Source organism: Rutidosis leptorrhynchoides, chromosome 11, assembly GCF_046630445.1.
Source record: "Rutidosis leptorrhynchoides isolate AG116_Rl617_1_P2 chromosome 11, CSIRO_AGI_Rlap_v1, whole genome shotgun sequence".
Lineage (NCBI taxonomy): Eukaryota > Viridiplantae > Streptophyta > Magnoliopsida > Asterales > Asteraceae > Rutidosis > Rutidosis leptorrhynchoides.
In genome coordinates, this window is record NC_092343.1 from 103,577,058 (window position 1) to 103,604,659 (window position 27,602).

The following is a 27,602-nucleotide window of genomic DNA, read 5'->3' on the forward strand; positions in this document are numbered from 1 at the left end:
GACCCCTATGTTTAATCTAACGAAAAGAAAAAGTTCTAACAATATCAAACAAATTACATCTATTACAAAAAGTATCATCGAAAACTATCCCATTCCTGTATCGCCAAATCACCCATAGAGTAGTAACCATGATTGCAATAATACGTTCCTTGTTAACCTTATTGATCCGGAATCCTTCCACCCAACTGAGAAACGAATCCCATGAATTAAAAGAAGGCATATTGCCAGCTAACCACACTCGAATCTTCCCCCAAAGCTCCTTGGCCACTACACAATCGAAAAAAAGGTGTTCACTCACCTCCGTCCCATTAGAACACATTGGACACACAATGGAAGACACATCTATGCCTTTCGCTGACAGATTTCAACGAAGCGGTACGAAGCCTCCACAAGAAAATATTAACTTTTCTCGGGATAAATTTAAACCAATTCGTAGACAAGTTTGTGAAGGAAGTAGATGTTTGTCGATACATTCTCTTGTGTTTAACCGAAAACAAACCATCCGAAGAAAGTATGAAAGACCAGCAATCATCTCGTTTGTGACTCTTAACCACCATTAAAAAAAATAACAGACATATTGGAGAAGATTTAGCGTTCGATACTAAGAAGTTTCACGCGAGTTTACTAAATTATTGACGTGACCATTGTATTACAGGACTTGTTTGGGACTGTCAATACAATCTTTATATATTCAAAATAGAAAACTAGTTATCGAGGATATACATCAGTTATAGGTAAACCATCAGGGTCCCAAACAGTTGACTTGCATTGACTTTTATATGATTCGAGATCTATTGAAGCTAAACGCCTAACCCTAGACTGCGATATAAATGGGGGATTTTCAGGTAAAGGTAAAATAACTGAGTCGCTGTTGAGCATGAGGACTACAGAAGCCATTGAAGGCCTTACTTCCGGATCTTCTTGAACACACAGTAATGCGATATTAATGCAGCGCAAGACTTCATTATTTGAGCTAGAGTGCACCAATTTTGGATCAAGTAGTGTCAGTGGTTCACCTTTATTCCAATTATTCCATGCCTACATATCAATAATTTGAGGTAGGTTAATGAAATGGGAATTGATATTTCCAAACATATTTTTGATAGATCCACACAAATTCACTAAATTACTGATGTGTTATACTCCCTCCGTCCCATCTTAAGTGTCCACTGTTGACTTTTCAAAGTCTTTGTTTGTCAACTTTGACCGTAAATATTTTTATCTGTGTTATATAATTTTTGATGAAAATTATATGGAATGAAAACAAATTTAAAACTCAATTTATTCATATAATTTCCATCAAATATTATACATCACAAATGAAAATATTTACGGTCAAAGTTTACAAAGAAAGACTTTGAAAAGTCTAAAGTGGACACTTAAGATGGGACGGAGGGCGTATAAATTTTTCATTTCAAATTATTGGAGGGTATAACTGGAAAGTAGCAACATATATGTGTGGATCTATCAAAATCATATTTGGAAATATCACCTCCCGAATGAAATACGTAATTACAATCAACATGTCACTTAATTAGTTGGCTCAAAAAGCGAATCGGACATCCGAATATTAAAATAGTGCATGGGAAAGTATGAAAGAGAAAAAATTCGTTTTAAAAAATTTATGAAGTCGGTCGGGATGATACATATGGACCACCAACGAACATTTGTTTGCTTTTTTACATATCTAAATACGATTTTGTAGGCTACTTGAATTTATAATCTTTTATATATTCCAAATTGGAGAAATAACTTTTCGAAACATGTAAAAAAGGAAGAAAAAAAAACTATTGTATTAATGAAAAAAGTATACATGTGTTTGTGTCATTTTATTTTTGCGGTAAATTTTTAGTCGGATTTAGCATACAACAAAAGCAATATGTGAATTTAATGACCTAATTTATATGATCTCCAGAGGTAAAAACACCTACTTATTCGTTGATATATATTCTCTTTTCTTCCAATTCATTGGTTGTGTCATATGTCACACTTTTGTTTTTAAGTTTAGGGTGTATTTGGATGAAAGTAGCTGGAGCTGGAGCTTATGAGATAGAGCTGGAGCTGGAGCTTATTTTTTAAGCTGGTAGCTGAAGCTTATTATTTTTTATAAGTGTTTGGTAAACTAGCTGGAGCTTATTTTCCAGTTCATAAGCTTTAATTTTTTTCATAAGCTACTAAAAGTAGTTTATTTTTTCAGAGCTTATGATTTTCATAAGCTCTACTTTTTTTCTCTACCAAACGAAGCTTATGACTTAGAGCTTATTAAAAACATAAGCTCAAGCTCCTATAAGCTCCAACAAGCTCGTCACCCAAACACACCCTTAATCCTACTTAATCTCTGTTATAGTTTATCTAAAGAATAATGATTTTTTCAATACAAAATTTGATAAATTCATCATGATGTACAACTATTTATGCATGTACTACCAAGTCTACAATTACTTATTATATGTAATGGGTCTATTATTCTGAAAATAACAATAGTATTTTCTAAAACATATTTTTACCACAACTTATAAATAGCATGCATGTGTCAATAAAAACCTAGCTGTATTGACACATGCCAACGTGTCAACAACTCATTAGTCGTGTACTTACATAGCGTAGAAGGTCAACATAACCAGAGTCAAAGTCAAAGAGTCCTGTGTTTCTTCTTCCACTAATGATCTCAAGAAACAGAACACCTAAACTGAACACATCTGACTTCACAGAGAAGTTTCCTTGCATCGCATACTCTGGTGACATGTATCCACTTAAACAAGAAAAATAAATAAATATCAAATATTTATATATCTGGAATTAAATCAAGTTATGGATAAATAGATAAACTTTTGTCTATGTAAACAACTTACAAAGTTCCAACAATTCTATTAGTCATGGCTTCTGTTTGGTTACCGCCAAATATTCTTGCAGTGCCGAAGTCAGAAATTTTAGGATTCATATCTTTGTCTAACAAAATATTGCTAGCTTTAAGATCGCGATGAATAATTCGTAATCTAGAATCTTCATGAAGGTATAACATCCCTCGAGCAATTCCTCCGATTATCTTGTAACGCGTTGACCAATCTAATAATGCTTGTTTAGTAGGATCTGTATGGTAATTGCATAACTCGTGATTCATGACAAATTAAATAAGTAATCTGAACATACGATGCATTATTATCATTAGTACCTAATGATGGTGATTTAATACTTATTAAATAAAATTTGATGGACACTTATAAACTGTGCTATGTCCAACTTTGTTTTTTTGTAGGAAAAAAAAGCATTCTTGAATTCTTATATAGCATGTAGGACGTACTTTTCAACTCGAGCTAATATTCTACGATTCCTGTCAACTAATTAATGTCAAGTTGAAATTTAGAACTTGACTATTTTCTAATGAAGCATGCACTTTAAGGATTTGACCCTTGTGACCAATTTTTTATTAGTTCTTTACCCAAAAGTTAAACTACACACTTTGATAACTAATTCTCAAAGTGGCACTACTATCTTGTAGTTTTATGACTTTTTAAATGAGTTTTCACGCTTAAAATTGAAAGTATAAGTTGGAAACGTGAAAAAATATGACGTCAAAAACTTTAAAGGGTGAATAATATGGTGTTAAGAATTTTAATTTATTAACTCTTTGTCAATTTTAAGTGTCACTGGCGTGTCACTGGCTTGTCTTTTTTGATGCTTTTAAGCGTCAAAAATTTTATGACACTTATAAATGTACAAAACATATCAAGTTATCTACGTTTTAAAACGTCAAAAATAATGAAAACATCAACAAATGAAACTTTTCTATAGTGTGGGACATAATAAATAAATAAATTGATATATAAAAACACTAAAAAAAAAAAAAAATTTATCGTTCAGGGCGAGGATCCGCCCCTAAGGAAATATAAGAAACTGTATGATGCAAAATTTTTATGTAAAAAGGTTATAGGTTTTGAGACTAACCAAATAAAAAGTAATCAAGACTCTGATTAGGAACATATTCATAGATGAGGATCTTCTCGCCGGCTTCAAGGCAAAATCCCAAAAGTCGCACAAGATTTCGGTGTTGAAGCTTGGCCAGCAACACAACCTCGTTCTTGAACTCCGACGTGCCTTGTCCCGAACCTTTAGATAGCCTTTTTACAGCGATTTCTTGTCCATTCGAAAGAACTCCCTAAACATGTAATTGCAAGTATAAATTACACAATAAACATAATAACATTCGATTTTAACATTATTAAAGGATTATAAGAGCTCATATATACCTTGTATACACCACCAAACCCACCTTCACCAATCTTATTATTTATAGAGAACTTATTTGTGGCAGCCTCAATTATGCCAAACTCATATTGTATTGATTGCTCACTTATGATGTCACTGTTATCTAAATTATAATAAAAGAAATACAGTAAATTATTGCAAGTACATTTATATTTTTTAAAGTTATTAGAAAATGATAGTCAAGTAAATTATGTAGTACAATGAAAGGGCCATTGGCCTACTGTGGGCATTATGTATATATTCGTGTAAATAAATCGTGTTGGGTGTGTGCGTTTTTTTAAAAAAAAGATAATAATCAGGTATTTTGATGAATTCTGCATACCATTTTCATCAAGAAATTCGATAAATGTTACAGAACGTCGTTTTTTCATCACCAACAAACGGTATAAGCCTAGTATCACTAGTATCACTACTAAAACACCCACTGGAGCCACAACGACAACAATTATTTTCGTTGAGTTTTTCTTCTTTCCTGCATTTAAATCTGATACATTTTTAGATACAAAAACCTTTCAAAACTTCGAAAAAATGAAAGATCAAAAGAATAGGAAAGGTGAAAGAGATGAGTTAAACCTGGCGTGTCTACTTTCGAATTTGGAAATCGAAGAAACATATACGTTTCAAACCGAATATTACAACTCGGGGTCAACACTCTTCCTCCTTCTCTACCAAAACAAGATCGTCCCAAACTATCTACACTCAGTTGAAGGCATCGACCACAATCAAAATCTGACAAATCTGGTGTGCATTCCACATACCCATAAACCATTTCCGTTTCATTATATCTCACCTGGTTAAATGCATACTTCTGTAGACGTTGCTCATTTGATGCTTTGGTAGCCAATTGTCTCATCAAATCCCTAGCAACTTCTGTAAACCGAGTTTGCTCCGAAACCATGTTAGAAATATTAAACATGTTACAAACAGGGAGGGACGTTGTTGTGTCCATGATTGACACCATTGAATAGTTGGAATAACGTAACATGCATTCGTCTTTCCACAAAACCGCCGCTTTTGAATTTGTGCATGTCTTCTTGATATCCTTACCGGCTTCAAGTAAACAATTACGACAGTCATTTGGAACAATATCGGCTCGACAAAGATAGCTCCCATAGGCGATATCCGGTTCATGGTTTCCGAAACTCTTGTTCAAGAATTGATTATCGTGGACTATATCATCTGATGCAAGTGAATGAAAGACTTGGATTAGATTTGAATAGTAAGTGGTCATGTTTGTATTTTTGGTGGTGTTTAAAATGCACTTGTGTGTTTGATATTCGGCTCCTATGACAGTTGATATCAAAACAAAAAGAAAGAAAAGAAACATAGTATTTTCAATGGCTTAATTTATGAGCTATTTGATTTGGTGTTTTAGTATACTTACAAAGAGGATAAAGAACTTTATAGACCGCGAGAAATAATTAAAGCATGTGTGAAATAAAAAAAGCTATTTATTTATTTTAATAGAGTTTTATTTTATATTCTGATTTTCTTCCCTCAATAGTTAGTTTAACATATGTTTTGATATGGCAGACACATTTCATTAAATATTACTGTAGTATTCGTGTTTAATACTTAATAGTAATCTTATCTAATCTAATATTAAATTAAATTAAATGCATTTTATGTACTACAAAGTCAATATTCGTGGGATCTTGATTTACCTTTTTGGATGTTTCTTCTATACTTAAGCACCATATATGTTTCTTCCTTCAATCTTTATATGTTTGCCTCGATCTTCATTAAATCACCTTAAAACACCATTTTTGCTTCTTTATCATCCAAATCTAACACTTACACAAAAGCTAATAATGGCACTACCATTTAAGCATAAACACATGCATTTGCGTACGAATAAGCATAATTACGATGTACACAATAATTATGTACCTATCAAACCTCTCCAACTTGACAATTTTTCGCCCTGATGAAGACTCAAAACTAAATCAATACTTTTGTATATCCCAATACTAATAATCTAAAAGAGAGATCAACTATAAATAGAATTGTATATATGTTTGTGTAATGGTCCTCTTTAACTTTTCAATCTCCTATATACTATCTTGTCTCATAATTACTAAATGCATCCTTTATCCATGTAATCGATTCTATATTTCCTATCTAAAGTAACTCTCTCTAAGAAAATCCTCCTATTAAGGTATATTAGGTATCACTCTACATCACAAGCAAATGGTAATTCTTTCAATACACAGCTAGCTTACGCGAGGGCATTACACTAAGACTGGACTTTGTATTTTTTTTATGAGGCTAATTATCACTTTTAACTTGATTCAATTCTTTGAATCGCGTTTGACTTAATTTTTAAAAATTACTCAAGACTTGATCCTTCAAATTGTTTTGCATGTCCTTTTGATTTTTTTTCTTTTTGATAACCCATTTCATGCCTTGGGCATTTTACCTCGGTGACACTTTAAAATTACAACAACAACAACAAAACTAATTCCACAAAAGTGAAGTATGAAGAGGTAAGATGTAGACAATCTTTCTTATATCCTAAAATAAAGACAAGTCATTTCTCCACCCAAAGTAAAACATCCCAATAGTAGAGAAAGTCTTCCCTCTCAATGTTCTATGAATAAAGAGATTGTTTTCGAATGGACCTCCAGCCAATAAGTAGGTAAAAAAACAAAAACAAAAAGTGTGAGACGCCATTAAAATGGTAGATCAAATTTTCATGAGTTTTAAACCTGCCTGAAGTTCAATTTAAACTCTAAGCGACAATTAAATCGTTAATAAATCGATGTTTGCTATTGACTCGATTAATAGAGCCATTAATACTTTAAAATTCATCAACGGTAATCGCTGAAAACGTGGCTTGTAAAATTGTGATAATATAAATGTCATCAACCCATAGTTAGGATATAGTATTCCCTTAAATGTTCAATAAAATAAAAAATATACAACTTTTCTACTCCAAGATTATACACATATTATTTATAAACAAGGTTAGAGAACTCGGATTTCAGAGAAATTTCGCTTGGACAGTTTTTGAGAAATCTCGACATTTCGGAAAAATCTCGCTTGAGCATTTGATGAAATTAAAATTATCTAACAATTTCACAGTTCACATATATAGACGTACAATTCATTTAATTGGTTAAGGTTCTTACCACTCAAACGTACCCATAGGATTAATCTGAGATCACCCTTTGAAAATAGAATCACACCAAATAAAAGGAGAAGTATCGATGTAATGGGTAAAATTGAAAAGTGAACAAAGTATAGATTATTATTTTTATTTAAACTACGTGATTTTTGTCCAGGAGTTGATACGGAGACTGAGTAATAATGAAATGTTATAATTCAGTATGCTTATAACTACCTTTAGTGGCCTGGTTCTTGACTGTAGACTACTAATAAGTATATAGAGAGAATATGAAAGAAGTATGTGTTTTCTTATTTATTCTCAAAGTGTACATTATGAGCTTACATAACACATATATTTATACTAATAAAAATCTACTATACAATATATATAATAATAATAAAATTACCATCCATAATTGACTTTTATAACACTCCCCCTTGGATGACAATTTTATTAGAGAATAACTAGTACTGCCTCGTTAAAAACCTTGCTAAAGAAAACCCATTGGGATAAAACTTTAGCTAAGGGAAAAAGAGTGCAGCATAGAGTTGACTCCCCCTCAAGTAGGCAACGCCTGAATTGTTACATCTTCTGAACATGTCTCATGCCAATATTATGAACGTGTGTTCTGAAAATAGCAGTTGGAAGTGCTTTGGTGAAAAGGTCAGTAGAGTTTTTGCTGGACTGAACATATCTCATTTCAATCTGGTTGTCCTTAATGAGATTTTGAGTGTATGAGAAGAATCTAGGAGGTATGTGTTTTGTTCGGTCACTTTTGATATACCCTTCTTTCATCTGTGTTATGCAAGCTATATTATCTTCATAGATAGTTGTTGGACTTTTATCGCGTTCTAGTCCACAAGAATCAGTAATGAGTTGTGTCATTGATCTCAACCAAAAACATTCCCGAGTAGCTTCATGTAATGCAATCACTTCGGCATGATTTGATGATGTTGCAACAAGTGTTTGTTTTTGAGAACGCCATGATATTGCGGTACCTCCATTTAGGAATACATATCCATTTTGAGATTTAGCTTTATGTGGATCAGATAAATAACATGCATCTGCATAACCAACCAAATCTTGTTTCGATTCGTTAGAATAAAATAATCCTAAATCAGTAGTTCCTCGAAGGTATCGAAATATGTGTTTGATCCCATTCCTGTGTCTTTTGGTAGGAGCTGAGCTAAACCTTGCCAACAAATTAACTGCAAAAGAAATGCCAGGTCTTGTACAATTTGTAAGATACATAAGAGCTCCAATTGCACTAAGATATGGTACTTCTGGTCCCAGGATTTCTTCATGATCTTCACAGGGACGAAATGGATCAGTGTCAACATTAAGTGATCTAACAACCATAGGAGTACTTAATGGTTTTGTCTTATCCATATTAAAACGTTTTAAAATCTTTTCAGTATATGTTGTTTGATGTACAAGTAAACCATTAGGCATATGTTCAATTTGTAAACCAAGGCAATACTTGGTTTTTCCGAGATCTTTCATTTCAAATTCTTTCTTTAGAAGTTGAATGGCTTCATGGATCTCTTTATTTGTACCTATGATATTAAGATCATCAACATAAACCGCTATGATCACATATCCGGATGTTGTTTTCTTAATGAAAACACATGGGCAAATAAGATTATTGGTATACCCTTTGCTTATCAAGTAATCACTTAATCGTTTATACCACATGCGACCCAATTGTTTCAACCCATATAAAGACCTTTGTAACTTGATTGAGTACATTTCTTTGGATTTTGCATTGGTTGCTTCTGATACCTTAAATCCTTCAGGTATCTTCATATATATATATATATATATCACTATCAAGTGATCCATAAAGATAAGCAGTCACAACATCCATGAGATGCATTTCTAAATTTTTAGAAACTGCCAGGCTGATTAAGTATCTAAAAGTAATTGCATCCATAACAGGAGAATAAGTTTCCTCATAATCAATTCCTGGTCTTTGAGAAAAACCTTGAGCTACAAGTCTAGCTTTATACCTTGTAACTTCATTTTTCTCATTTCTTTTTCGCACAAAAACCCATCTATATCCCACAGGTTTCACACCTTTAGGTGTGAGAATGATAGATTCGAAAACTTTTCTTTTATTGAGTGATTCAAATTCAGCTCGTATTGCTCCTTTCCAATGATCCCAATCATGTCTATTTTGACATTCTATGACAAATTTTGGTTCTGGATCATCATCATCATTCATGATGTCATATGCAACATTATATGAAAATATCTCATCAAGATTTTTCATTTCATTTCGGTTCCATAATATTTTTGAATGTGCGTAATTGATTGAAAATTCCGTATTGACATCATCAATCTCCTCTGCAGAAGGAGTATTGATTTGTAGTTCTTCTTGAACACTTTCTTTTACCTCATTATCAGCTGATTTTCTTTTTCGAGGATTTTTATCTTTGGAACCAATTGGTCTCCCACGTTTCTGGCGTGGCAAAGACTCAAGAATGACATTATTGCCAGTTTTTGGAATTTCAATTCGAGCTGGAGCATTTGCTGCTGGTATATATGATTTAGTCACTCTTTTTGTATCTGTAAATGCATCAGGCAATTTATTCGCAAGTTCTTGCATATGCATTATTTTTTGAACTTCGGTCTCGCATTCTTTTGTGCGAGGATCAAGATACATTAATTGAGGTTCACACCATGAAACATCATTTTCTTTATTTTTTATTTCTCCCCCTAATCTAGGGAATAATGTTTCATTAAAATGACAATCAGCAAAATGTGCTGTAAAAACATCACCCGTCATGGGTTCAATATATCTTATTATTGAAGATGTTTCATATCCAACATATATTCCCATCCTTCTTTGAGGACCCATTTTAGTGCGTTGTGGTGGTGCGATAGGGACATAAACCGCACAACCAAATGTTCTAAGGTGAGAAATATTTGGCTGATGGCCAAAAGCAAGTTGCAAGGGAGAATATGTATGACTTGCGCTTGGTCTAATGCGAATCAATGATGCAGCATGCAAAATTGCATGGCCCCATACAGATACTGGGAGTTTTGTTCGAATTATCAATGGTCTAGCTATTAGCTGCAATCGTTTAATTAATGATTCAGCTAAACCATTTTGTGTATGCACATGGGCAACGGGATGTTCAACAATAATCCCAATAGACATGCAAAAGTTATTAAATGCTTGAGACGTAAACTCAACGGCATTATCTAGTCTCACCCTTTTAATAGTATAATTAGGGAAATGTGCTCTCAATTTAATAATTTGAGCAAGAAATTTTGCAAATGCCATATTTCGACTTGATAATAGACAAACATAAGACCATCTACTAGATGCGTCTATTAGAACCATAAAATATCTAAATGGTCCACATGGTGGATGAATTGGTCCACATATATCACCTTGAATTCTTTCAAGAAACATTGGTGATTCTTTTTCAACCTTAAGAGGTGATGGTCTTATTATTAACTTTCCAAGTGAGCATGATGTACATGGGATAAGTGCATCATGAGGGATCCTTTGATCCGCCAATGGATGTCCATGTGTATTTTGTATTATTCTTTTCATCATTGTTGATCCTGGGTGGCCTAATCTCTCATGCCACAAACTGATCATTACAGGATCACATGATTTTTCTTTAACTACCACATTTACTTCAGGTACATTTATATGTGTATAATGTAAACCAGAATGAAGTCTTGGTAGTTTTTCAATTACACGATTCTTATCAGTGATACTTAAATATTTTTCATTTTCTGTTGTCACTGACTGATAATCATATCCATTTTGGTATATGTCAGAGAAACTTAACAAATTTCTCTTTGACATGGGAGAAAATAAGGCATTATTTATCAGAAAATTCGTACCATTTGGTAACATGAATTTTGCCTTTCCCATTCCTTTTATTAAGTCCACAGGACCTGATATAGTATGTATAGTTCCTTCCGTTGCTTTCAAGTCTGTGAAATATTTTTTAGATTTGAGTATGGTGTGAGTGGCACCACTGTCTGCAATACAAATATCTCCACCATTTGACTGATTTTTTACTCCAGCAGTATACATCATGAACTTGATTAGTGACATGTGCTTGCTTAGATAAACCTTGATTATACGGAGCACTTCGTGCTGATAACGTGTTATAATTCAGTAGGCTTATAACTACCTTTAGTGGCCTAGTTCTTGACTGTAGACTACTAATAAGTATATAGAGGGAATATGAAAGAAGTATGTGTTTTCTTATTTATTCTCAAAGTGTACATTATGAGCTTACATAACACATATATTTATACTAATAAAAATCTACTATACAATATATATAATAATAATAAAATTACCATCCATAATTGACTTTTATAACATGAATAAAATTATCAATTTCCTAACTTCAAATAATCTGCATTTCCAATTTCACAAAATATGAAATCAATTGGTAAATTATTACTATGAAACCAATCAAGTAAAATATAGATGAAGAACTTCGATTGACTTACCTTATATTTGTTGGAAATTTAGTGTAATTAAGAGATTTTGTTTACACTTAAATGAGTGAGGAGGTACGAAGTGTACACTCATTAAGTGATAAACTATTCGGACCCAAAAGTGATTTTTCATTATTTACTAAAGTGACCTGGTCAACTCAAAATTTGACCAAGTGTTTTTGTGCTATGTCCTCTTAGTCAGTTAAAATTTGACTAAGTGTTTTCTGTGCTATTTTTTCTTAGTTAGCTGAAATTTAGCTAAGTGTCTGGTGCTTCCTCTTAAGAGGCAACACAAGAGGCAGCACATGCTTCTAGGCAGCACAAGAGGCAGCACGGGAAAAAGTGTTGCTAAAATTCAAAGTGTTGTGGTGCTCCCCGGACATGCTACTTCCTGGCATGGTGCTCCTTGGGCATGGTACTCCCTGGGCAGCAAGGAAAATACTTAGCACAAATTTTAAGTTTTAACGTGTTGTCTAACTTTATTAAATATGAAAGGATTAATCTTGTGACCACTTATGCTATATTTGTGGAAAGAATAATTCTTGTTTACGGAAAAGATTATTATCCTAACCACTTTGAATATTATGATAGATATTTATTGAGAGTCAATCGATCAATTGATTCGAATATATCTTCTCTCATAATTACGGTTGCCTATATATACATAGATGATTTTTTCATGAGAAAAAACAATATGAAACCTAAATATTCTTCTGCAAAAGCGTTCTTGTTTTCTGCCAAAACAAAAACGTGACTCTGTCTTATCCCAAAGTGATATTCGTGTAACCCATGCTATTAAGGTCGAATAATTACTTTTGAAAAGTGATACCATGATTCAGTGATATCTCCGGCTGTAACAACCTCGAATCGGGCCTAGCGGTAAATGACATTTTATCCTTAGTTTATATTAATTTATTAATATTAGTGATTTTAAAAATTATGGTTTAATAATTATTTGATTAGTTAGTTGTGTGGGCTTTGTGACAAAGGTCACAGAACAGGTTTTATTATGTGAATTGGACCTTGTTAGGACCACCTAATGAGGTACATTGAGTTTTAGATAACTGATAAATACCCGTGTGATAGACGGGAGAGGTTTCCTCATAGTGAAGAAACCCCTAATTGATATATATGCTCAGTACGTTCTTTCCTTTCTTATTTTAGTAACATGAAACCCTAAAATACACCTACAACTTCCAAATTCATAAAATCAAAAGTGTAAATCTAAGCCTTGTGAATTCGTTTAACTGATTCTCTGTGATTCAAGTAATCAAACAAGGTAAATATCTCTGAATTTGATGAATTTAAAAGTGGGTTTTGGGTTAAAATGGGTTTTGATGAATTTTGAGTTTGATTCTTGATTAATTGTATTTGTTATGCTTGATTGATGTTAGGAATAGTTTATATAAGTGATATGTGATATTATTGAGCCTTTGAATCGACCAAAACAAGCAAAAATCGAGTTTTTGGATCAAGAACGTGAAAAACAGCGTGCTGGAGCTGTTCTTCAGCTCCCACACGAGTGACAGGTCACTCGCATGAGTGACCACACTTTTGAGGGTCAACCACACTTCTGAGGACTCACTCAGCCACGCGTGTGAGCACCGGTCAGATTTTTGGAAACTTGTTTTGGTCATAACTTTCAAACCATAACTCCGTTTTCGACGAATAAACTATCGTTGGAATAGTATTGAGGTGTAGTATCTAATGATAAGGTTTTAAAACAATAAACTAAACTTTACGTTGGGTGGAAAAAGCTCGAATTGCAGTTATGCTGATGTTCTTGCTCAACCGTGCGAGTGGGGCACTCACCCGTACGGGTGAGGTGTCCAACCGTGCGTGTGAGCTACTAAATCATGCGAGTGGATTTTAAAGTCACTCGTGGGTGTAGTTTGTTAGTCGTGTGAGTGAGGATACTCATCCGCACGAGTGAGCTGGTCAGTCGCATGAGTGAGACCCCACCCGTGCTAGTGATAGGGTTTGTATGATTGGGTCAAGTGCAATTCTGACCCATTTACTGTATTGATGTGTTTATTTCTTCTGATGTATAATCTGATCGAAATGGTTACTAACTAGAGAAATGATATTCTTAGGTGATAAAGGAAAATGTGAAGGCTCAGTAAAATAAAACTACTGAGTTCTTGTATTTCCAGGTGAGTGGGACTATCCTAATGTTTATAAGTATTTAGTAGCGGGTTATGCTACTATTACCTTGGCTTACTCACCTGAATACTTAGTATATGATATACTGTGCTATATTATGTGACTTGTTTTGGCCACCCTGGATACCAACTACGGGTTAGTAGTCTGGTAGTGATATTGCCGATTGCGGGTTTTGTAGCGGCAACTGGCTTACATGTGGGGCAGCTATGGTTTTGTAGCTATGCCAAATTTGTAAGTTGGGCAAGAGGCAGGAATGAGTCTTTCTGGTTCAGGAATTACTATTCGCGTAGTATAGTTGAATGATGCACCACTTGTATCTGGATACTATGCGAGGGAGACAGTAATTGGAATTATCGCTATACTCCAGCTTGATCAATTGGAGTTTAGGGCCCGGACAGGCCGCCAATCCTCTTGTTATCAAGACCTTGTTTGTGTATTGGCTAGCTTGATTCTATATGCTTATACCTGTTAGGACTGTACCATTCACTTAGCCTTGTGCTAACCCCTCACTTCCTCCCATGCAGGTAGACTTGTATGCTAGGGTTTTTGGGGGGAGCTTACTGTTTTGATGGATATGTTTGAAGAACAAACTCCGATGTCTTATGTATAACATAATAATAGTTGTTTAACGTAACGCCTGATAAATTATAATAATCGTGTGATATTGTAAAACTTAAGTATTATATGTATAAAGTTTCCGCTACATCCACTACAACAAATACTGATCCCACACCACCAATGAAAGGACCCGTCCTAATCCATCCGGACGAAGTCCGTATCGATTATAAATGATTCACAATAGTTGATTACATCGCGAGGTACTTGACCTCTATATGATACATTTTACAAACATTGCATTCGTTTTTGAAAAGACAATATTTCATTACATCGAAAGTTGACGGCATGCATACCATTTCTTAATATATCTAACTATAAATTGACTCAATAATAATCTTGATGAACTCGACGACTTGAATGCAACGTCTTTTGAAATATGTCATGAATGACTCCAAATAATATCTCTAAAATGAGCAAATGCGCAGCGGAAGATTTCTTTCGTACCTGAGAATAAACATGCTTTCAAATGTCAACCAAAAGGTTGGTGAGTTCATTAGTTTATCATCAAATAATCATTTCATAATTTTAATAGACCACAAGATTTCATATTTTCATTTCTCATAAACATACGTCCCATGCATAGAGACAAAAATAATCATTCATATGGATTGAACACCTGGTAATCGACATTCACAATATACATATAAGAATATCCCCATCATTCCGGGATCCTCCTTCGGACATGATATAAATTTCGAAGTACTAAAGCATCTGGTACTTTGGATGGGGCTTGTTGGGCCCGATAAATCTATCTTTAGAGTTCGCGTCAATTAGGGTGTCTGTTCCCTAATTCTTAGATTACCAGACTTAATAAAAAGGGCATATTCGATTAGATAATCCAACCATAGAATGTAGTTTCGATTACTTGTGTCTATTTCGTAAAGCATTTATAAAAGCAGCGCATGTATTCTCAGTCCCAAAAATATATATTGCAAAAGCATTTAAAAAGGAAATAATGAAACTCACAATACAGTATTTTGTAGTAAAAATACATATGACGACTTTGAACAATGCAGGGTTGGCCTCGGATTCACGAACCTATAACATTTGTATATTTATTAATATACATAGTTGTAATCGAACAATTATATATATATAAATTTATTAATTATATTCTTTTTATATTATTAATATATATGTTTCTAATATTCATTTTTTTTATACAAAAAAAATAAATTTCGTGATGTTATATGTATTAAATACCTTTTTATATATATATATATATATATATATATATATATATATATATATATATATATATATATATATATATATATATATATATAATTTTTTTAATAACACCGAAATTCTATTTATACTAAGTTAATACGATTAATTATAAAAAATAATAATAATAATTGTAATATTCCTAATCTACTTATGTTACTAATAATGGTTCTGAAAATGATAATAATGTTAATATTTACGAGAATACTAATAATTTATAATAATACTTCTGATGATATTAAGAATAATACTACTTAATAATAATGCTAGTAGTGACATTTATATAAACTATATTAATGATACTAATTTTTAATAGCCATGTTAATAATAATAATAATATTGGTACTATTGAACAATACCATATTACTAATCAATAATGATAATAATAATAACAATAATACTAAATAATAATAATACTTGATATTGAAAATAATGTTAGTAATAACAATATTAATGATAAGTATAATTACTAAAATTGTAATTGTAATAATAATTATTATAATAACAATATTCTTAGTTATAATCTTAATAACAATAATAAGTGTTATAATAATCATAATAATAATAATCATACTAATAATAATAACAGTGATAATGAAATTGTTAATAATAATTATATTTCTAATACTAATGATATTAATAATAATCATAATAAAAACTTTGATAGGAAAACTACCTCACAAGACTTTTCCAAGGAAAAAGATTGCAGCTAATGCCCAGGCTCGGGATCGAACCCTCGACCTCCCGCTTATATGCAAATACGTTCAACCCTCCCTCCATCTTAGCTTTTCTATTTATTTTCCCCACCTAAATCTATATAACCCATCGTTATAACTCGACCCAATTTGACAGTCCAACAAACTAAACACTTTGGCCCAACAAGGAAATTTTGGTTCTTTTTCCTAAAAAAATGGCACAGCAGAGATTTGAACTCGCAACCTCCCATTCCTCTAACATGCACCCAAACTATCTGCTCTATTATGTTTTTCTGAAATCAATCTCAACCAATTTTATTTAACCCCTTTACTGTGTTCATCATCTCCCTCAATGAAATCAAATCAAATCAAACTCAAACTCAAACTAAATTATATCAGTGAATTACATGATCAAATTAGGACTTAATATATAACATATATACACTTATGTGATCAATTGGTTTTAAAAATATATATATATAAAAAAAACAGTCCTCCTGGCTCGTCGCTAGTTGAGAAGAAAAAAAAATATTTTTTTTTTGATGCTTCAATCATAATGATAATCACTAAATGTTAAATGTTATATTACTTGAAACAAATCAATCAAACAATACCACAAAAAAAAAAAAAAAAAAAAAAAACAAGTTCCAAAAATGGCAGCTGCTGTCGCAGCTAGAACAAAAAAAAAATGATTTCGATTTTTATTGAGTTTTAGAAAATTGTTATAACACGAATTTGTTTGCAAATTGTTTATAGAATCTAACGGAATCTTCAATTGGACTTGAATCATCAAAACGAGTTCGAATTTACTCAAGAACAATTGTTTGACTTTTGACTTCTAAAACTTTGACTTGGAAATTCAAGCTTGATATCACGAATTGTAATATGATATTTTGAAGAAAGTTTAAGTGTACCATTCCTAACAAAACTGCATTTCCAGATTTTGATAATTGATTCGATATTTAATTTTTGCCAAAAAAGTGTAGCACACAGAGGTGCCGATTACAAAAAAAAATAAAAATAAATGTAAATATTGTTGTCTCCCTTTTTTACGAGTGTCTAGCTGGGTATATATCACTTGATTGAAGGAATTAGCAATATTAATTAACAAAAATTTTGTTTGGTTGTGGTTGGAAGTCCACTGGTAACTCACGGGCAGAGAAGAAAACCAAAAAAAATAATAATAGATAAATGAATTAGGTATAGCATAGGATTCATTTTTTTTATTTATTTATATATTCATGTTAATTGATATAAATTTTTATTATTAAATGATTATAGATATAATGATGATATTACAATTAATAAATGGGTAGTATAAATAATGTTACTAATAGGTTACATCAATAAAAAATAATTATGATAATCTTAATAATTTTTACTAATAATGATTCTTAATGATATCTTTTAATAACAATACTAGTAATATAAATTTACATGTTTAAATTTTTATATCTATATTTTATATGTCATAATAATATTAATGATACAAATATTAATAATAAATAATTACAATTATAATAATAAAAATGATAATAATAATAATAATATTATTAACACTAATAATGACTGTTAATGATAAGGGTAATAATAATATCTGATAATTATATGAATAGCAATTAAGATATAACAAGTTATATATATATATCTATTTTATATTAACAATAGCTTATTTAATCTAAGTACCATTTTACATTTTATATTTCAATTACATAGAGTATACATTTCTAATTTAAATTATTATATATACATTCTTATATTTATATTTATACCATATATATACATATTTATTTGCACACAACTGTTCGTGAATCGTCGGGAATAGTCATAATAAAATGTATACATAAACATATGTTCAAAAAAATTTTGAGACTCAACATTACAGACTTTGCTTATCGTGTCGGAATTATGTAAAGATTAAGATTAAATTTGGTCGGAATTTCCCGGGTCGTCACAGTACCTACCCGCTAAAGAAATTTCGTCCCGAAATTTGAGTGAGGTGGTCATGGCTAACAATAACAATGTTTTCATGACAAATATGAGTTGATAAATTTAGTTTTATCATCATTGAGTAATATGGATAAGAATAATTTGATTATTCGAAGAGTACGAATGAAGCTATTATCAAAGAGTGAAATAGGAAAGTAAAGATTCATCTTAACTTTTGACAGAGTCGGGGTTGAATTCTGGAATTCAAAAGATTTAAAAGAAAATCTAGGAAATCTATAAGACCTGATTCTTCGGGATTTATGGAAATTAAGATCTCTTTAATTAAATGCGATCATCTGTCTCGATTGCTCTGTCGGATGTTTCCATTATAAATTTACCTCTTTCATTCTATTATTCTCACAATTCCTATACTTTATTTCTTAGTTCATACATCCAAAAGATTGTGAAAATGCTTAATCCATTTCTAATCCTTGATATTTTCCTAATTATCATTTCTGTCATCCTTCTTTTCAATCTTCCACCATAAAATCTGTTTACTTCTACTATTACCTTAGGGTGATATTATTCTTAATTCTACCGTGTTCTTATATTGCTATTCATATTAATATTCATGGTTTGTAACCTCCTTGTTGTTATTGGGCTTTATATTTTCTCTCATATTTTGATGTCCCTGCTCCTGTCTCCTATAATCATTGTCATCCACAGTTAATGTTCTCTTCTATTTGCTGTGATTTATACTCCCATTTCTATTTCAGAGCTTTGTCCCTTCGTTTCTTCTTCTGGCGATTTAGCATCTCTTGTAATGGTCCAGAATTCGCAGATATAAGTTTCAGAATGAACATTATTAATGTTCTAAATAAGAAGGAACGTAATAGCACGATTTGTTTTGTCAAATTACCAGATTCACTGAGAATAGAACTATCAAAAATATACTTTCTTAATATGTTCAGAAGTTAAGCAGAATGACAGAGTTATGTAACATGGCACATGATGACGTTATGATCTGTGAATCATCACGTCCCATTTAGAAACTCAGCATGACTTACTATAATATAATCACGTTGATCAAGTGTCATTATATTATACTAACTCATGCATCAATTCCCAACATTACTTCAATAACATTCATATTTTAAGCTCGAAAATTTACAGAATATAGAAACTAACAATTTCTATATGATGTATTATGGATAGCACGAAGAGATTAGTGATTTCAGATAAGAATAGTTATAAAAATATCTCCAGAAATATGGAGGATATTTATAATGAAAGATACGATAATATTTCGGAATATCTAAGATCAGAGGATGATAGAAACTATTGTCTGTAAGGGTTTAGAGTAAGGAGCAAGATATTCACTAAAGACTTTAGCAGACATTGAATCATTTGGATTCTTTGAAGTCAAACTTATTCTTTGTGATTTGTCCACGGCTTTCTTCATAGTTTCACATAATCTGCTTTTCGGTACTAAATTTTCTATTGAATGTTTCCAATATAATGATACACATGAAAAACGAAGAGGTATATAATTTCGGACGAGAATATTTATGAAAATATCCTCAGAAATATCGAAGATATTGATGATGATATTTTGGAATTTCCAAGTTTGATGGTTGATGGAGAAAGATTTTCCGCAAGATTTTAACATGACTTCGGAGCAAGATATTCTCTAAAGATTTCAACGGATCCAGAATTATCTGGATTCTTTGAATATAGGGTATGGTCCTTGTATTTGTCATTGGTCTCCTTCATGGTTAACTTTATCCGTTTTCCAGTTCCAACGTTTCTAAGTTTTTCCAACATTCAGAGTATTGATTCGCAAACTAGGTGCCTTTTCAAAATTCCAGAATTAAAGATCGTAATCCTAGGAGATAATTGTTATATGTATACATATAATTATTGATGTAGAAATGCTACGAGATTCGAAATACTGATTGCTGATTCCCGGTAATTGGTATGGCAATTATTGTTACAGGGTATAGATGAATACAAGATGGGGTTCAATGAATATAATGATTTTTTTTTTGGAAAGTCCAAATTCATTGAAGTTGCTGGTAATTTTACTGCTAATGTGGTGAAATATAAACGGTTCTCCGGTAATGATGACGACAGGCAAACTTATATATCGAGGTTATAATAAGGCTAATTCGAATGGAAGTTGAAGTTGATTTGATGGAGCTGTGACAAAATTTGCTACTTTGAAAGGAATTACCAAGTTATTTTGGGTAATAATAACACTAAAGGAATTAGCACAACTATGTGTTAAACGTTTACTCAGTTTCCGAGAATTTTTCAGATGCATAACTAAATGCATCAATCATTTCTCCCGTAGATGAAGTACGGTTGATTCATCCTATCGATTGAGGTGTTTTCAAGAATCATGAAAGGTTTGAACGCAGATTGTAATTATGATGATACGAATGGGGTTTAAAATGAAATCAAGTGGCAAACTTGAAGAATTGTTTAGTTTCATATGTTATAATCAATATTTTAATTCATTTTAATTGTCCAGTGTTGGTAGTCCACAGTTAATAGTCCACAGTAACAGTCCAGTAATTCATATATAGTTTAATATATAATATTCGAATTAATTAATAAATATCGTGACCCGTGTACATGTCTCAGACTCTATCACAACTCAAAGTATATATATTATTTGAGAATCAACCTCAACCCTGTATAGAGAACTCGATCATTACTGCATATAGAGTGTCTATGGTGATTCCAAATAATATATATAGATGCGTCGATATGATATGTCAAAACCTTGTATACGTGTCCCGATATTTAAAGTGCGTAAAATAAATGACAGAAATTAAATGACGATAAATAAAGTGCGTAAAGTAAATAACAGAAATTAAATGACGATAAATAAAATTGCGAGAATGTAAATTGCGATAAATAAACTGCGATAAATAAATTGCGATAATTAAATGGTAATACGGAATTAACAGTTAGCTAGGAACAGTTAGCTAGGATTTTGTTAGCGTGGATTCTTAATAGAATTTTATATTGTTAATTAATCTGTTTCTAATCAATTTTTATTGTGTCCATTATTTCTTCATTATGCCACTTGTTGGATTCTGATAGGTCAAAATCCAAATATGTAATTGGATGAATATGGTTATTCTGTGGTGAACGGATTTGTATATCGGTGGATGTAAGTAGGATAGTATATGACTGTTGAAACAGATTAGAAGAATGTACAATGTAACTTATTAATGTGAAATTTAAATAGTCCTCGGGTATTACCTACCCGTTAAAATATTTTCACCATTAACAGTTTGTACAAGAAAATTTTTAATTACAATCTTTATGAAAACATATATACATATATATTTTCTTCAGATGTATTCATGGATTTAATGAGTTAATATAATATTAAACTCATTTGCTTTTCGGTTGGAACTAGAATAAATAATCTTTAAAACTTTAGAGATTACATATTCGACATGTCGAACGAAGATCATACTCAAAGTACAGATGATGATATTGAAGCATGGATTGTTGATGGTACTGGTGCTATTATTGATTGTACTGTTGGTGCCGGTGACGTTGCTGAAGCTGGTACATTTTGCACCATATTCTCCGAATTGATTATTCGAGCGCGAAGTTTGTTGACTTATTACTCCAGGATGATTGTCGACCAGAACGAGCGGATGAATAAGATTCAGAATTGTGGATAGAATATAATCTTGTCAAGTTACCCCGGAAATGAGACTGAAAATGGTGTCTCGAACAGGTTCGCCGGTAAACGCTTCAGGTTCATTGTCAAGAGGTGAATTCGGTTGGTGGAAGGGATTGCCTTCTGTGCGTTTCCATTAATTAAGTCGACTACGAACCCATCAGATGAATTGATAATGGCTGATTGATTGATTCATGTCGATGACGCTGTTTTCGGAGCTTAGGTGAACATCTATGTCGGAATAGCTGTCGGAATAACTATCGGAATAGCTATAGGAATCTGAGGGACTCGAACTGGTTTAGGGATTCATCCCGTACGATCAGATGAAGGATTTTCGATAAGAAATAGATTATAGTATATAGATTAGTACCCTACAGTACATAATTTATATATGCATATATAATACTAAAATCCCATAAGTTACGGAGGAATCTACGGAAGCTGTCAGGCATCGGTAACAATAACATGTACGTTAAGATATGAATTAGCAGATATGCTAAGATATAAATTTTTGTATATGCACTAATCATGCAATTAATGCAATAAGATGTGTCTAGACTAAGGATGATAAGCAAGTGATTCTCTAAGAATAATAAGCAGGAAATTTTCGACACAAAATGATAAGCAAAACTTCTGACATGCAGACACGGTCAAAGTCCAAACTCACTAATGCATCCTAACGACTTATCAGTTAGACACACTAATGCAGACCCGGTTCACTAAGACCACCGCTCTGATACCAACTGAAAGGACCCGTCCTAATCCATCCGGACGAAGTCCGTATCGATTATAAACGACTCACAATAGTTGATTACATCGCGAGGTACTTGACCTCTATATGATACATTTTACAAACATTGCATTCGTTTTTGAAAAGACAATATTTCATTACATCGAAAGTTGATGGCATGCATACCATTTCTTAATATATCTAACTATAAATTGACTCAATAATAATCTTGATGAACTCGACGACTTGAATGCAACGTCTTTTGAAATATGTCATGAATAACTTCAAATAATATCTCTAAAATGAGCAAATGCACAGCCGAAGATTTCTTTCGTACCTGAGAATAAACATGCTTTCAAATGTCAACCAAAAAGTTGGTGAGTTCATTAGTTTATCATCAAATAATCATTTCATAATTTTAATAGACCACAAGATTTCATATTTTCATTTCTCATAAACATACGTCCCATGCATAGAGACAAAAATAATCATTCATATGGATTGAACACCTGGTAATCGACATTCACAATATACATATAAGAATATCCCCATCATTCTGGGATCCTCCTTCGGACATGATATAAATTTCGAAGTACTAAAGCATCCGGTACTTTGGATGGGGCTTGTTGGGCCCGATAGATCTATCTTTAGAGTTCGCGTCAATTAGGGTGTATGTTCCCTAATTCTTAGATTACCAGACTTAATAAAAAGGGCATATTCGATTAGATAATCCAACCATAGAATGTAGTTTCGATTACTTGTGTCTATTTCGTAAAGCATTTATAAAAGCAGCGCATGTATTCTCAGTCCCAAAAATATATATTGCAAAAGCATTTAAAAAGGGAATAATGAAACTCACAATACAGTATTTTGTAGTAAAAATACATATGACGACTTTGAACAATGCAGGGTTGGCCTCGGATTCACGAACCTATAACATTTGTATATTTATTAATATACATAGTTGTAATCGAACAATTATATATATATAAATTTATTAATTATATTCTTTTTATATTATTAATATATATGTTTCTTATATTCATTTTTTTTATACAAAAAAAATAAATTTCGTGATGTTATATGTATTAAATACCTTTTTATTTATATATATATATATATATATATATAAATTTGTTTAACAACACCGAAATTCTATTTATACTAAGTTAATACGATTAATTATAAAAAAATAATAATAATTGTAATATTCCTAATCTACTTATGTTACTAATAATGGTTCTGAAAATGATAATAATGTTAATATTTACGAGAATACTAATAATTTATAATAATACTTCTGATGATATTAAGAATAATACTACTTAATAATAATGCTAGTAGTGACATTTATATAAACTATATTAATGATACTAATTTTTAATAGCCATGTTAATAATAATAATAATATTGGTACTATTGAACAATACCATATTACTAATCAATAATGATAATAATAATAACAATAATACTAAATAATAATAATACTTGATATTGAAAATAATGTTAGTAATAACAATATTAATGATAAGTATAATTACTAAAATTGTAATAATAATTATTATAATAACAATATTCTTAGTTATAATCTTAATAACAATAATAAGTGTTATAATAATCATAATAATAATAATCATAATCATACTAATAATAATAACAATGATAATGAAATTGTTAATATTAATAATAATTATAATTCTAATAATAATGATATTAATAATAATCATAATAAAAACTTTGATAGGAAAACTACCTCACAAGACTTTTCCAAGGAAAAAGATTGCAGCTAATGCCCAGGCTCGGGATCGAACCCTCGACCTCCCGCTTATATGCAAATACGTTCAACCCTCCCTCCATCTTAGCTTTTCTATTTATTTTCCCCACCTAAATCTATATAACCCATCATTATAACTCGACCCAATTTGACAGTCCAACAACTAAACACTTCGGCCCAACAAGGAAATTTTGGTTCTTTTTTCTAAAAAAATGGCACAGCAGAGATTTGAACTCGCAACCTCCCATTCCCCTAACATGCACCCAAACCATCTGCTCTATTATGTTTTTCTGAAATCAATCTCAACCAATTTTATTTAACCCCTTTACTGTGTTCATCATCTCCCTCAATGAAATCAAATCAACTCAAACTCAAACTCAAACTAAATTATATCAGTGAATTACATGATCAAATTAGGACTTAATATATAACATATATACACTTATGTGATCAATTGGTTTAAAAAAAAAAAAAAAAAAAAACAGTCCTCCTGGCTCGTCGCTAGTTGAGAAGAATTTTTTTTTTTTTTTTTATGCTTCAATCATAATGATAATCACTAAATGTTAAATGTTATATTACTTGAAACAAATCAATCAAACAATACCACAAAAAAAAAAAAAAAAACAAGTGCCAAAAATGGCAGCTGCTGTCGCAGCTAGAACAAAAAAAAAATGATTTCGATTTTTATTGAGTTTTAGAAAATTGTTATAACACGAATTTGTTTGCAAATTGTTTATAGAATCTAAAGGAATCTTCAATTGGACTTGAAACATCAAAACGAGTTCGAATTTCCTCAAGAACAATTGTTTGACTTTTGACTTCTAAAACTTTGACTTGGAAATTCAAGCTTGATATCACGAATTGTAATATGATATTTTGAAGAAAGTTTAAGTGTACCATTCCTAAAAAACTGCATTTCCAGATTTTGATAATTGATTCGATATTTAATTTTTGTCAAAAAAGTGTAGCACACAGAGGTGCCGATTACAAAAAAAATAAATAAATGTAAATATTGTTGTCTCCCCTTTTTACGAGTGTCTAGCTGGGTATATATCACTTGATTAAAGGAATTAGCAATATCAATTAACAAAAATTTTGTTTGGTTGTGGTTGGAAGTCCACTGGTAACTCACGGGCAGAGAAGAAAACCAAAAAAAATAATAATAGATAAATGAATTAGGTATAGCATCGGATTCGTTTTTTTTTATTTATTTATATATTCATGTTAATTGATATAAATTTTTATTATTAAATGATTATAGATATAATGATGATATTACAATTAATAAATGGGTAGTATAAATAATGTTACTAATAGGTTACATCAATAAAAAATAATTATGATAATCTTAATAATTTTTACTAATAATGATTCTTAATGATATCTTTTAATAACAATACTAGTAATATAAATTTACATGTTTTAATTTTTATATCTATATTTTATATGTTATAATAATATTAATGATACAAATATTAATAATAAATAATTACAATTATAATAATAAAAATGATAATAATAATAATAATATTATTAACACTAATAATGACTGTTAATGATAAGGGTAATAATAATATCTGATAATTATAGGAATAGCAATTAAGATATAACAAGTTATATATATCTATTTTATATTAACAATAGCTTATTTAATCTAAGTACCATTTTACAATTTATATTTCAATTACATAGAGTATACATTTCTAATTTAAATTATTATATATATATATTCTTATATTTATATTTATACATATATATACATATTTATTTGCACACAACTGTTCGTGAATCGTCGGGAATAGTCATAATAAAATGTATACATAAACATTTGTTTAAAAAAATTTCGAGACTCAACATTACAGACTTTGCTTATCGTGTCGGAATTATGTAAAGATTAAGTTTAAATTTGGTCGGAATTTCCCGGGTCGTCACAACCAACACCTCCACCTACACCACCTCCTGACACCAACACCACTACCGTGCCTACTTCGGCTGCCCCCAACCCGCCACCACCATTCCCTCCTGCCACTACATCCACCACCACCATCACCACCCGCTCTCGCAATAATGTTTATAAACCAAACCCGAAATATGTTAATATTACCACCACTGTTTCGAAACATGTTGAACCGGCTAATGTTGAGCAGGCATTACTTGATTCGAAGTGGAAGGAAGTAATGGTTAAAGAGTTGACAGCTCTTCATCAGCTTGGCACTTGGGATCTTACTCCAGCTGATCCTACACATAATCTAGTTAAATGCAAATGGATCTATCGCATTAAGTATCATCCTGATGGCACCATTGATCGTTATCGAGCACGGTTGGTTGCAAAAGGCATTCAACAACGACCTGGCATTGATTACACTGAAACTTTTAGTCCAGTTGTCAAGCCAGCAACCATTCGCACCCTACTTAGGTTTGCGGTTACTCACAACTGGTCACTTCGCCAGTTAGATATTAATAATGCTTTTTTGAATGGTTACTTGCAGGAACAGGTTTATATGGCTCAACCGTCGAGTTTTGAAGATGCAAAATATCCGCATCATGTGTGCAAGCTGAAGAAGGCCATCTATGGGCTCAAACAAGCACCTCGGGCGTGGTATATGGAACTTACCAAATTCTTACAAGGTTGTGGGTTTAAACGGTCAATCTCTGACACCTCGCTCTTCATCAATCAAACTGGCGGTGCTCCGATTTACCTCATTGTATATGTTGATGATATAGTTCTCTCAAGTCCAAGTGATGATGCCTTAACATCTTTTATTACTCGTCTCTCTGACAAGTTTACTCTCAAAGATCTTGGTAATCTTTCTTATTTTCTAGGTGTTGAAGTGATACCTTCTAAGGAAGGTCTGTTTCTCAGTTAACGTAAGTATATTCTCGATCTCCTTGATCAAGCCAACATGCTT

The 27,602-nt window shown here is 31.6% G+C and overlaps 1 protein-coding gene across 1 annotated transcript; it reads right to left on the reverse strand.

Annotated features, from left to right (window-relative positions):
- Positions 1-708: 708 nt before the first annotated feature.
- Positions 709-26,740, reverse strand: LOC139874827 (cysteine-rich receptor-like protein kinase 5). The gene is made up of 8 exons (XM_071862221.1): positions 26,635-26,740; positions 4,840-5,607; positions 4,589-4,738; positions 4,248-4,369; positions 3,946-4,156; positions 2,853-3,090; positions 2,599-2,752; positions 709-1,038 (listed from the first exon to the last, which is right to left on the reverse strand). The coding sequence occupies exons 1-8, from the start codon at positions 26,738-26,740 to the stop codon at positions 709-711; spliced, it is 2,079 nt and encodes a 692-aa protein (XP_071718322.1).
- Positions 26,741-27,602: the final 862 nt, after the last annotated feature.

Bases quoted from the DNA above. Each gene is read 5' to 3' on its own strand.
- LOC139874827 (XM_071862221.1), bottom strand. From the start codon at position 26,740: ATGGTGGTGGTGGATGTAGTGGCAGGAGGGAATGGTGGTGGCGGGTTG. The intron at 4,157-4,247 runs GTATATATGAGC...TTACATGTTTAG, and splicing joins GGTTTGGTGGTGTATACAAG to GGAGTTCTTTCGAATGGACA. The intron at 2,753-2,852 runs GTAAGTTGTTTA...TTCTTGTTTAAG, and splicing joins AATAGAATTGTTGGAACTTT to TGGATACATGTCACCAGAGT.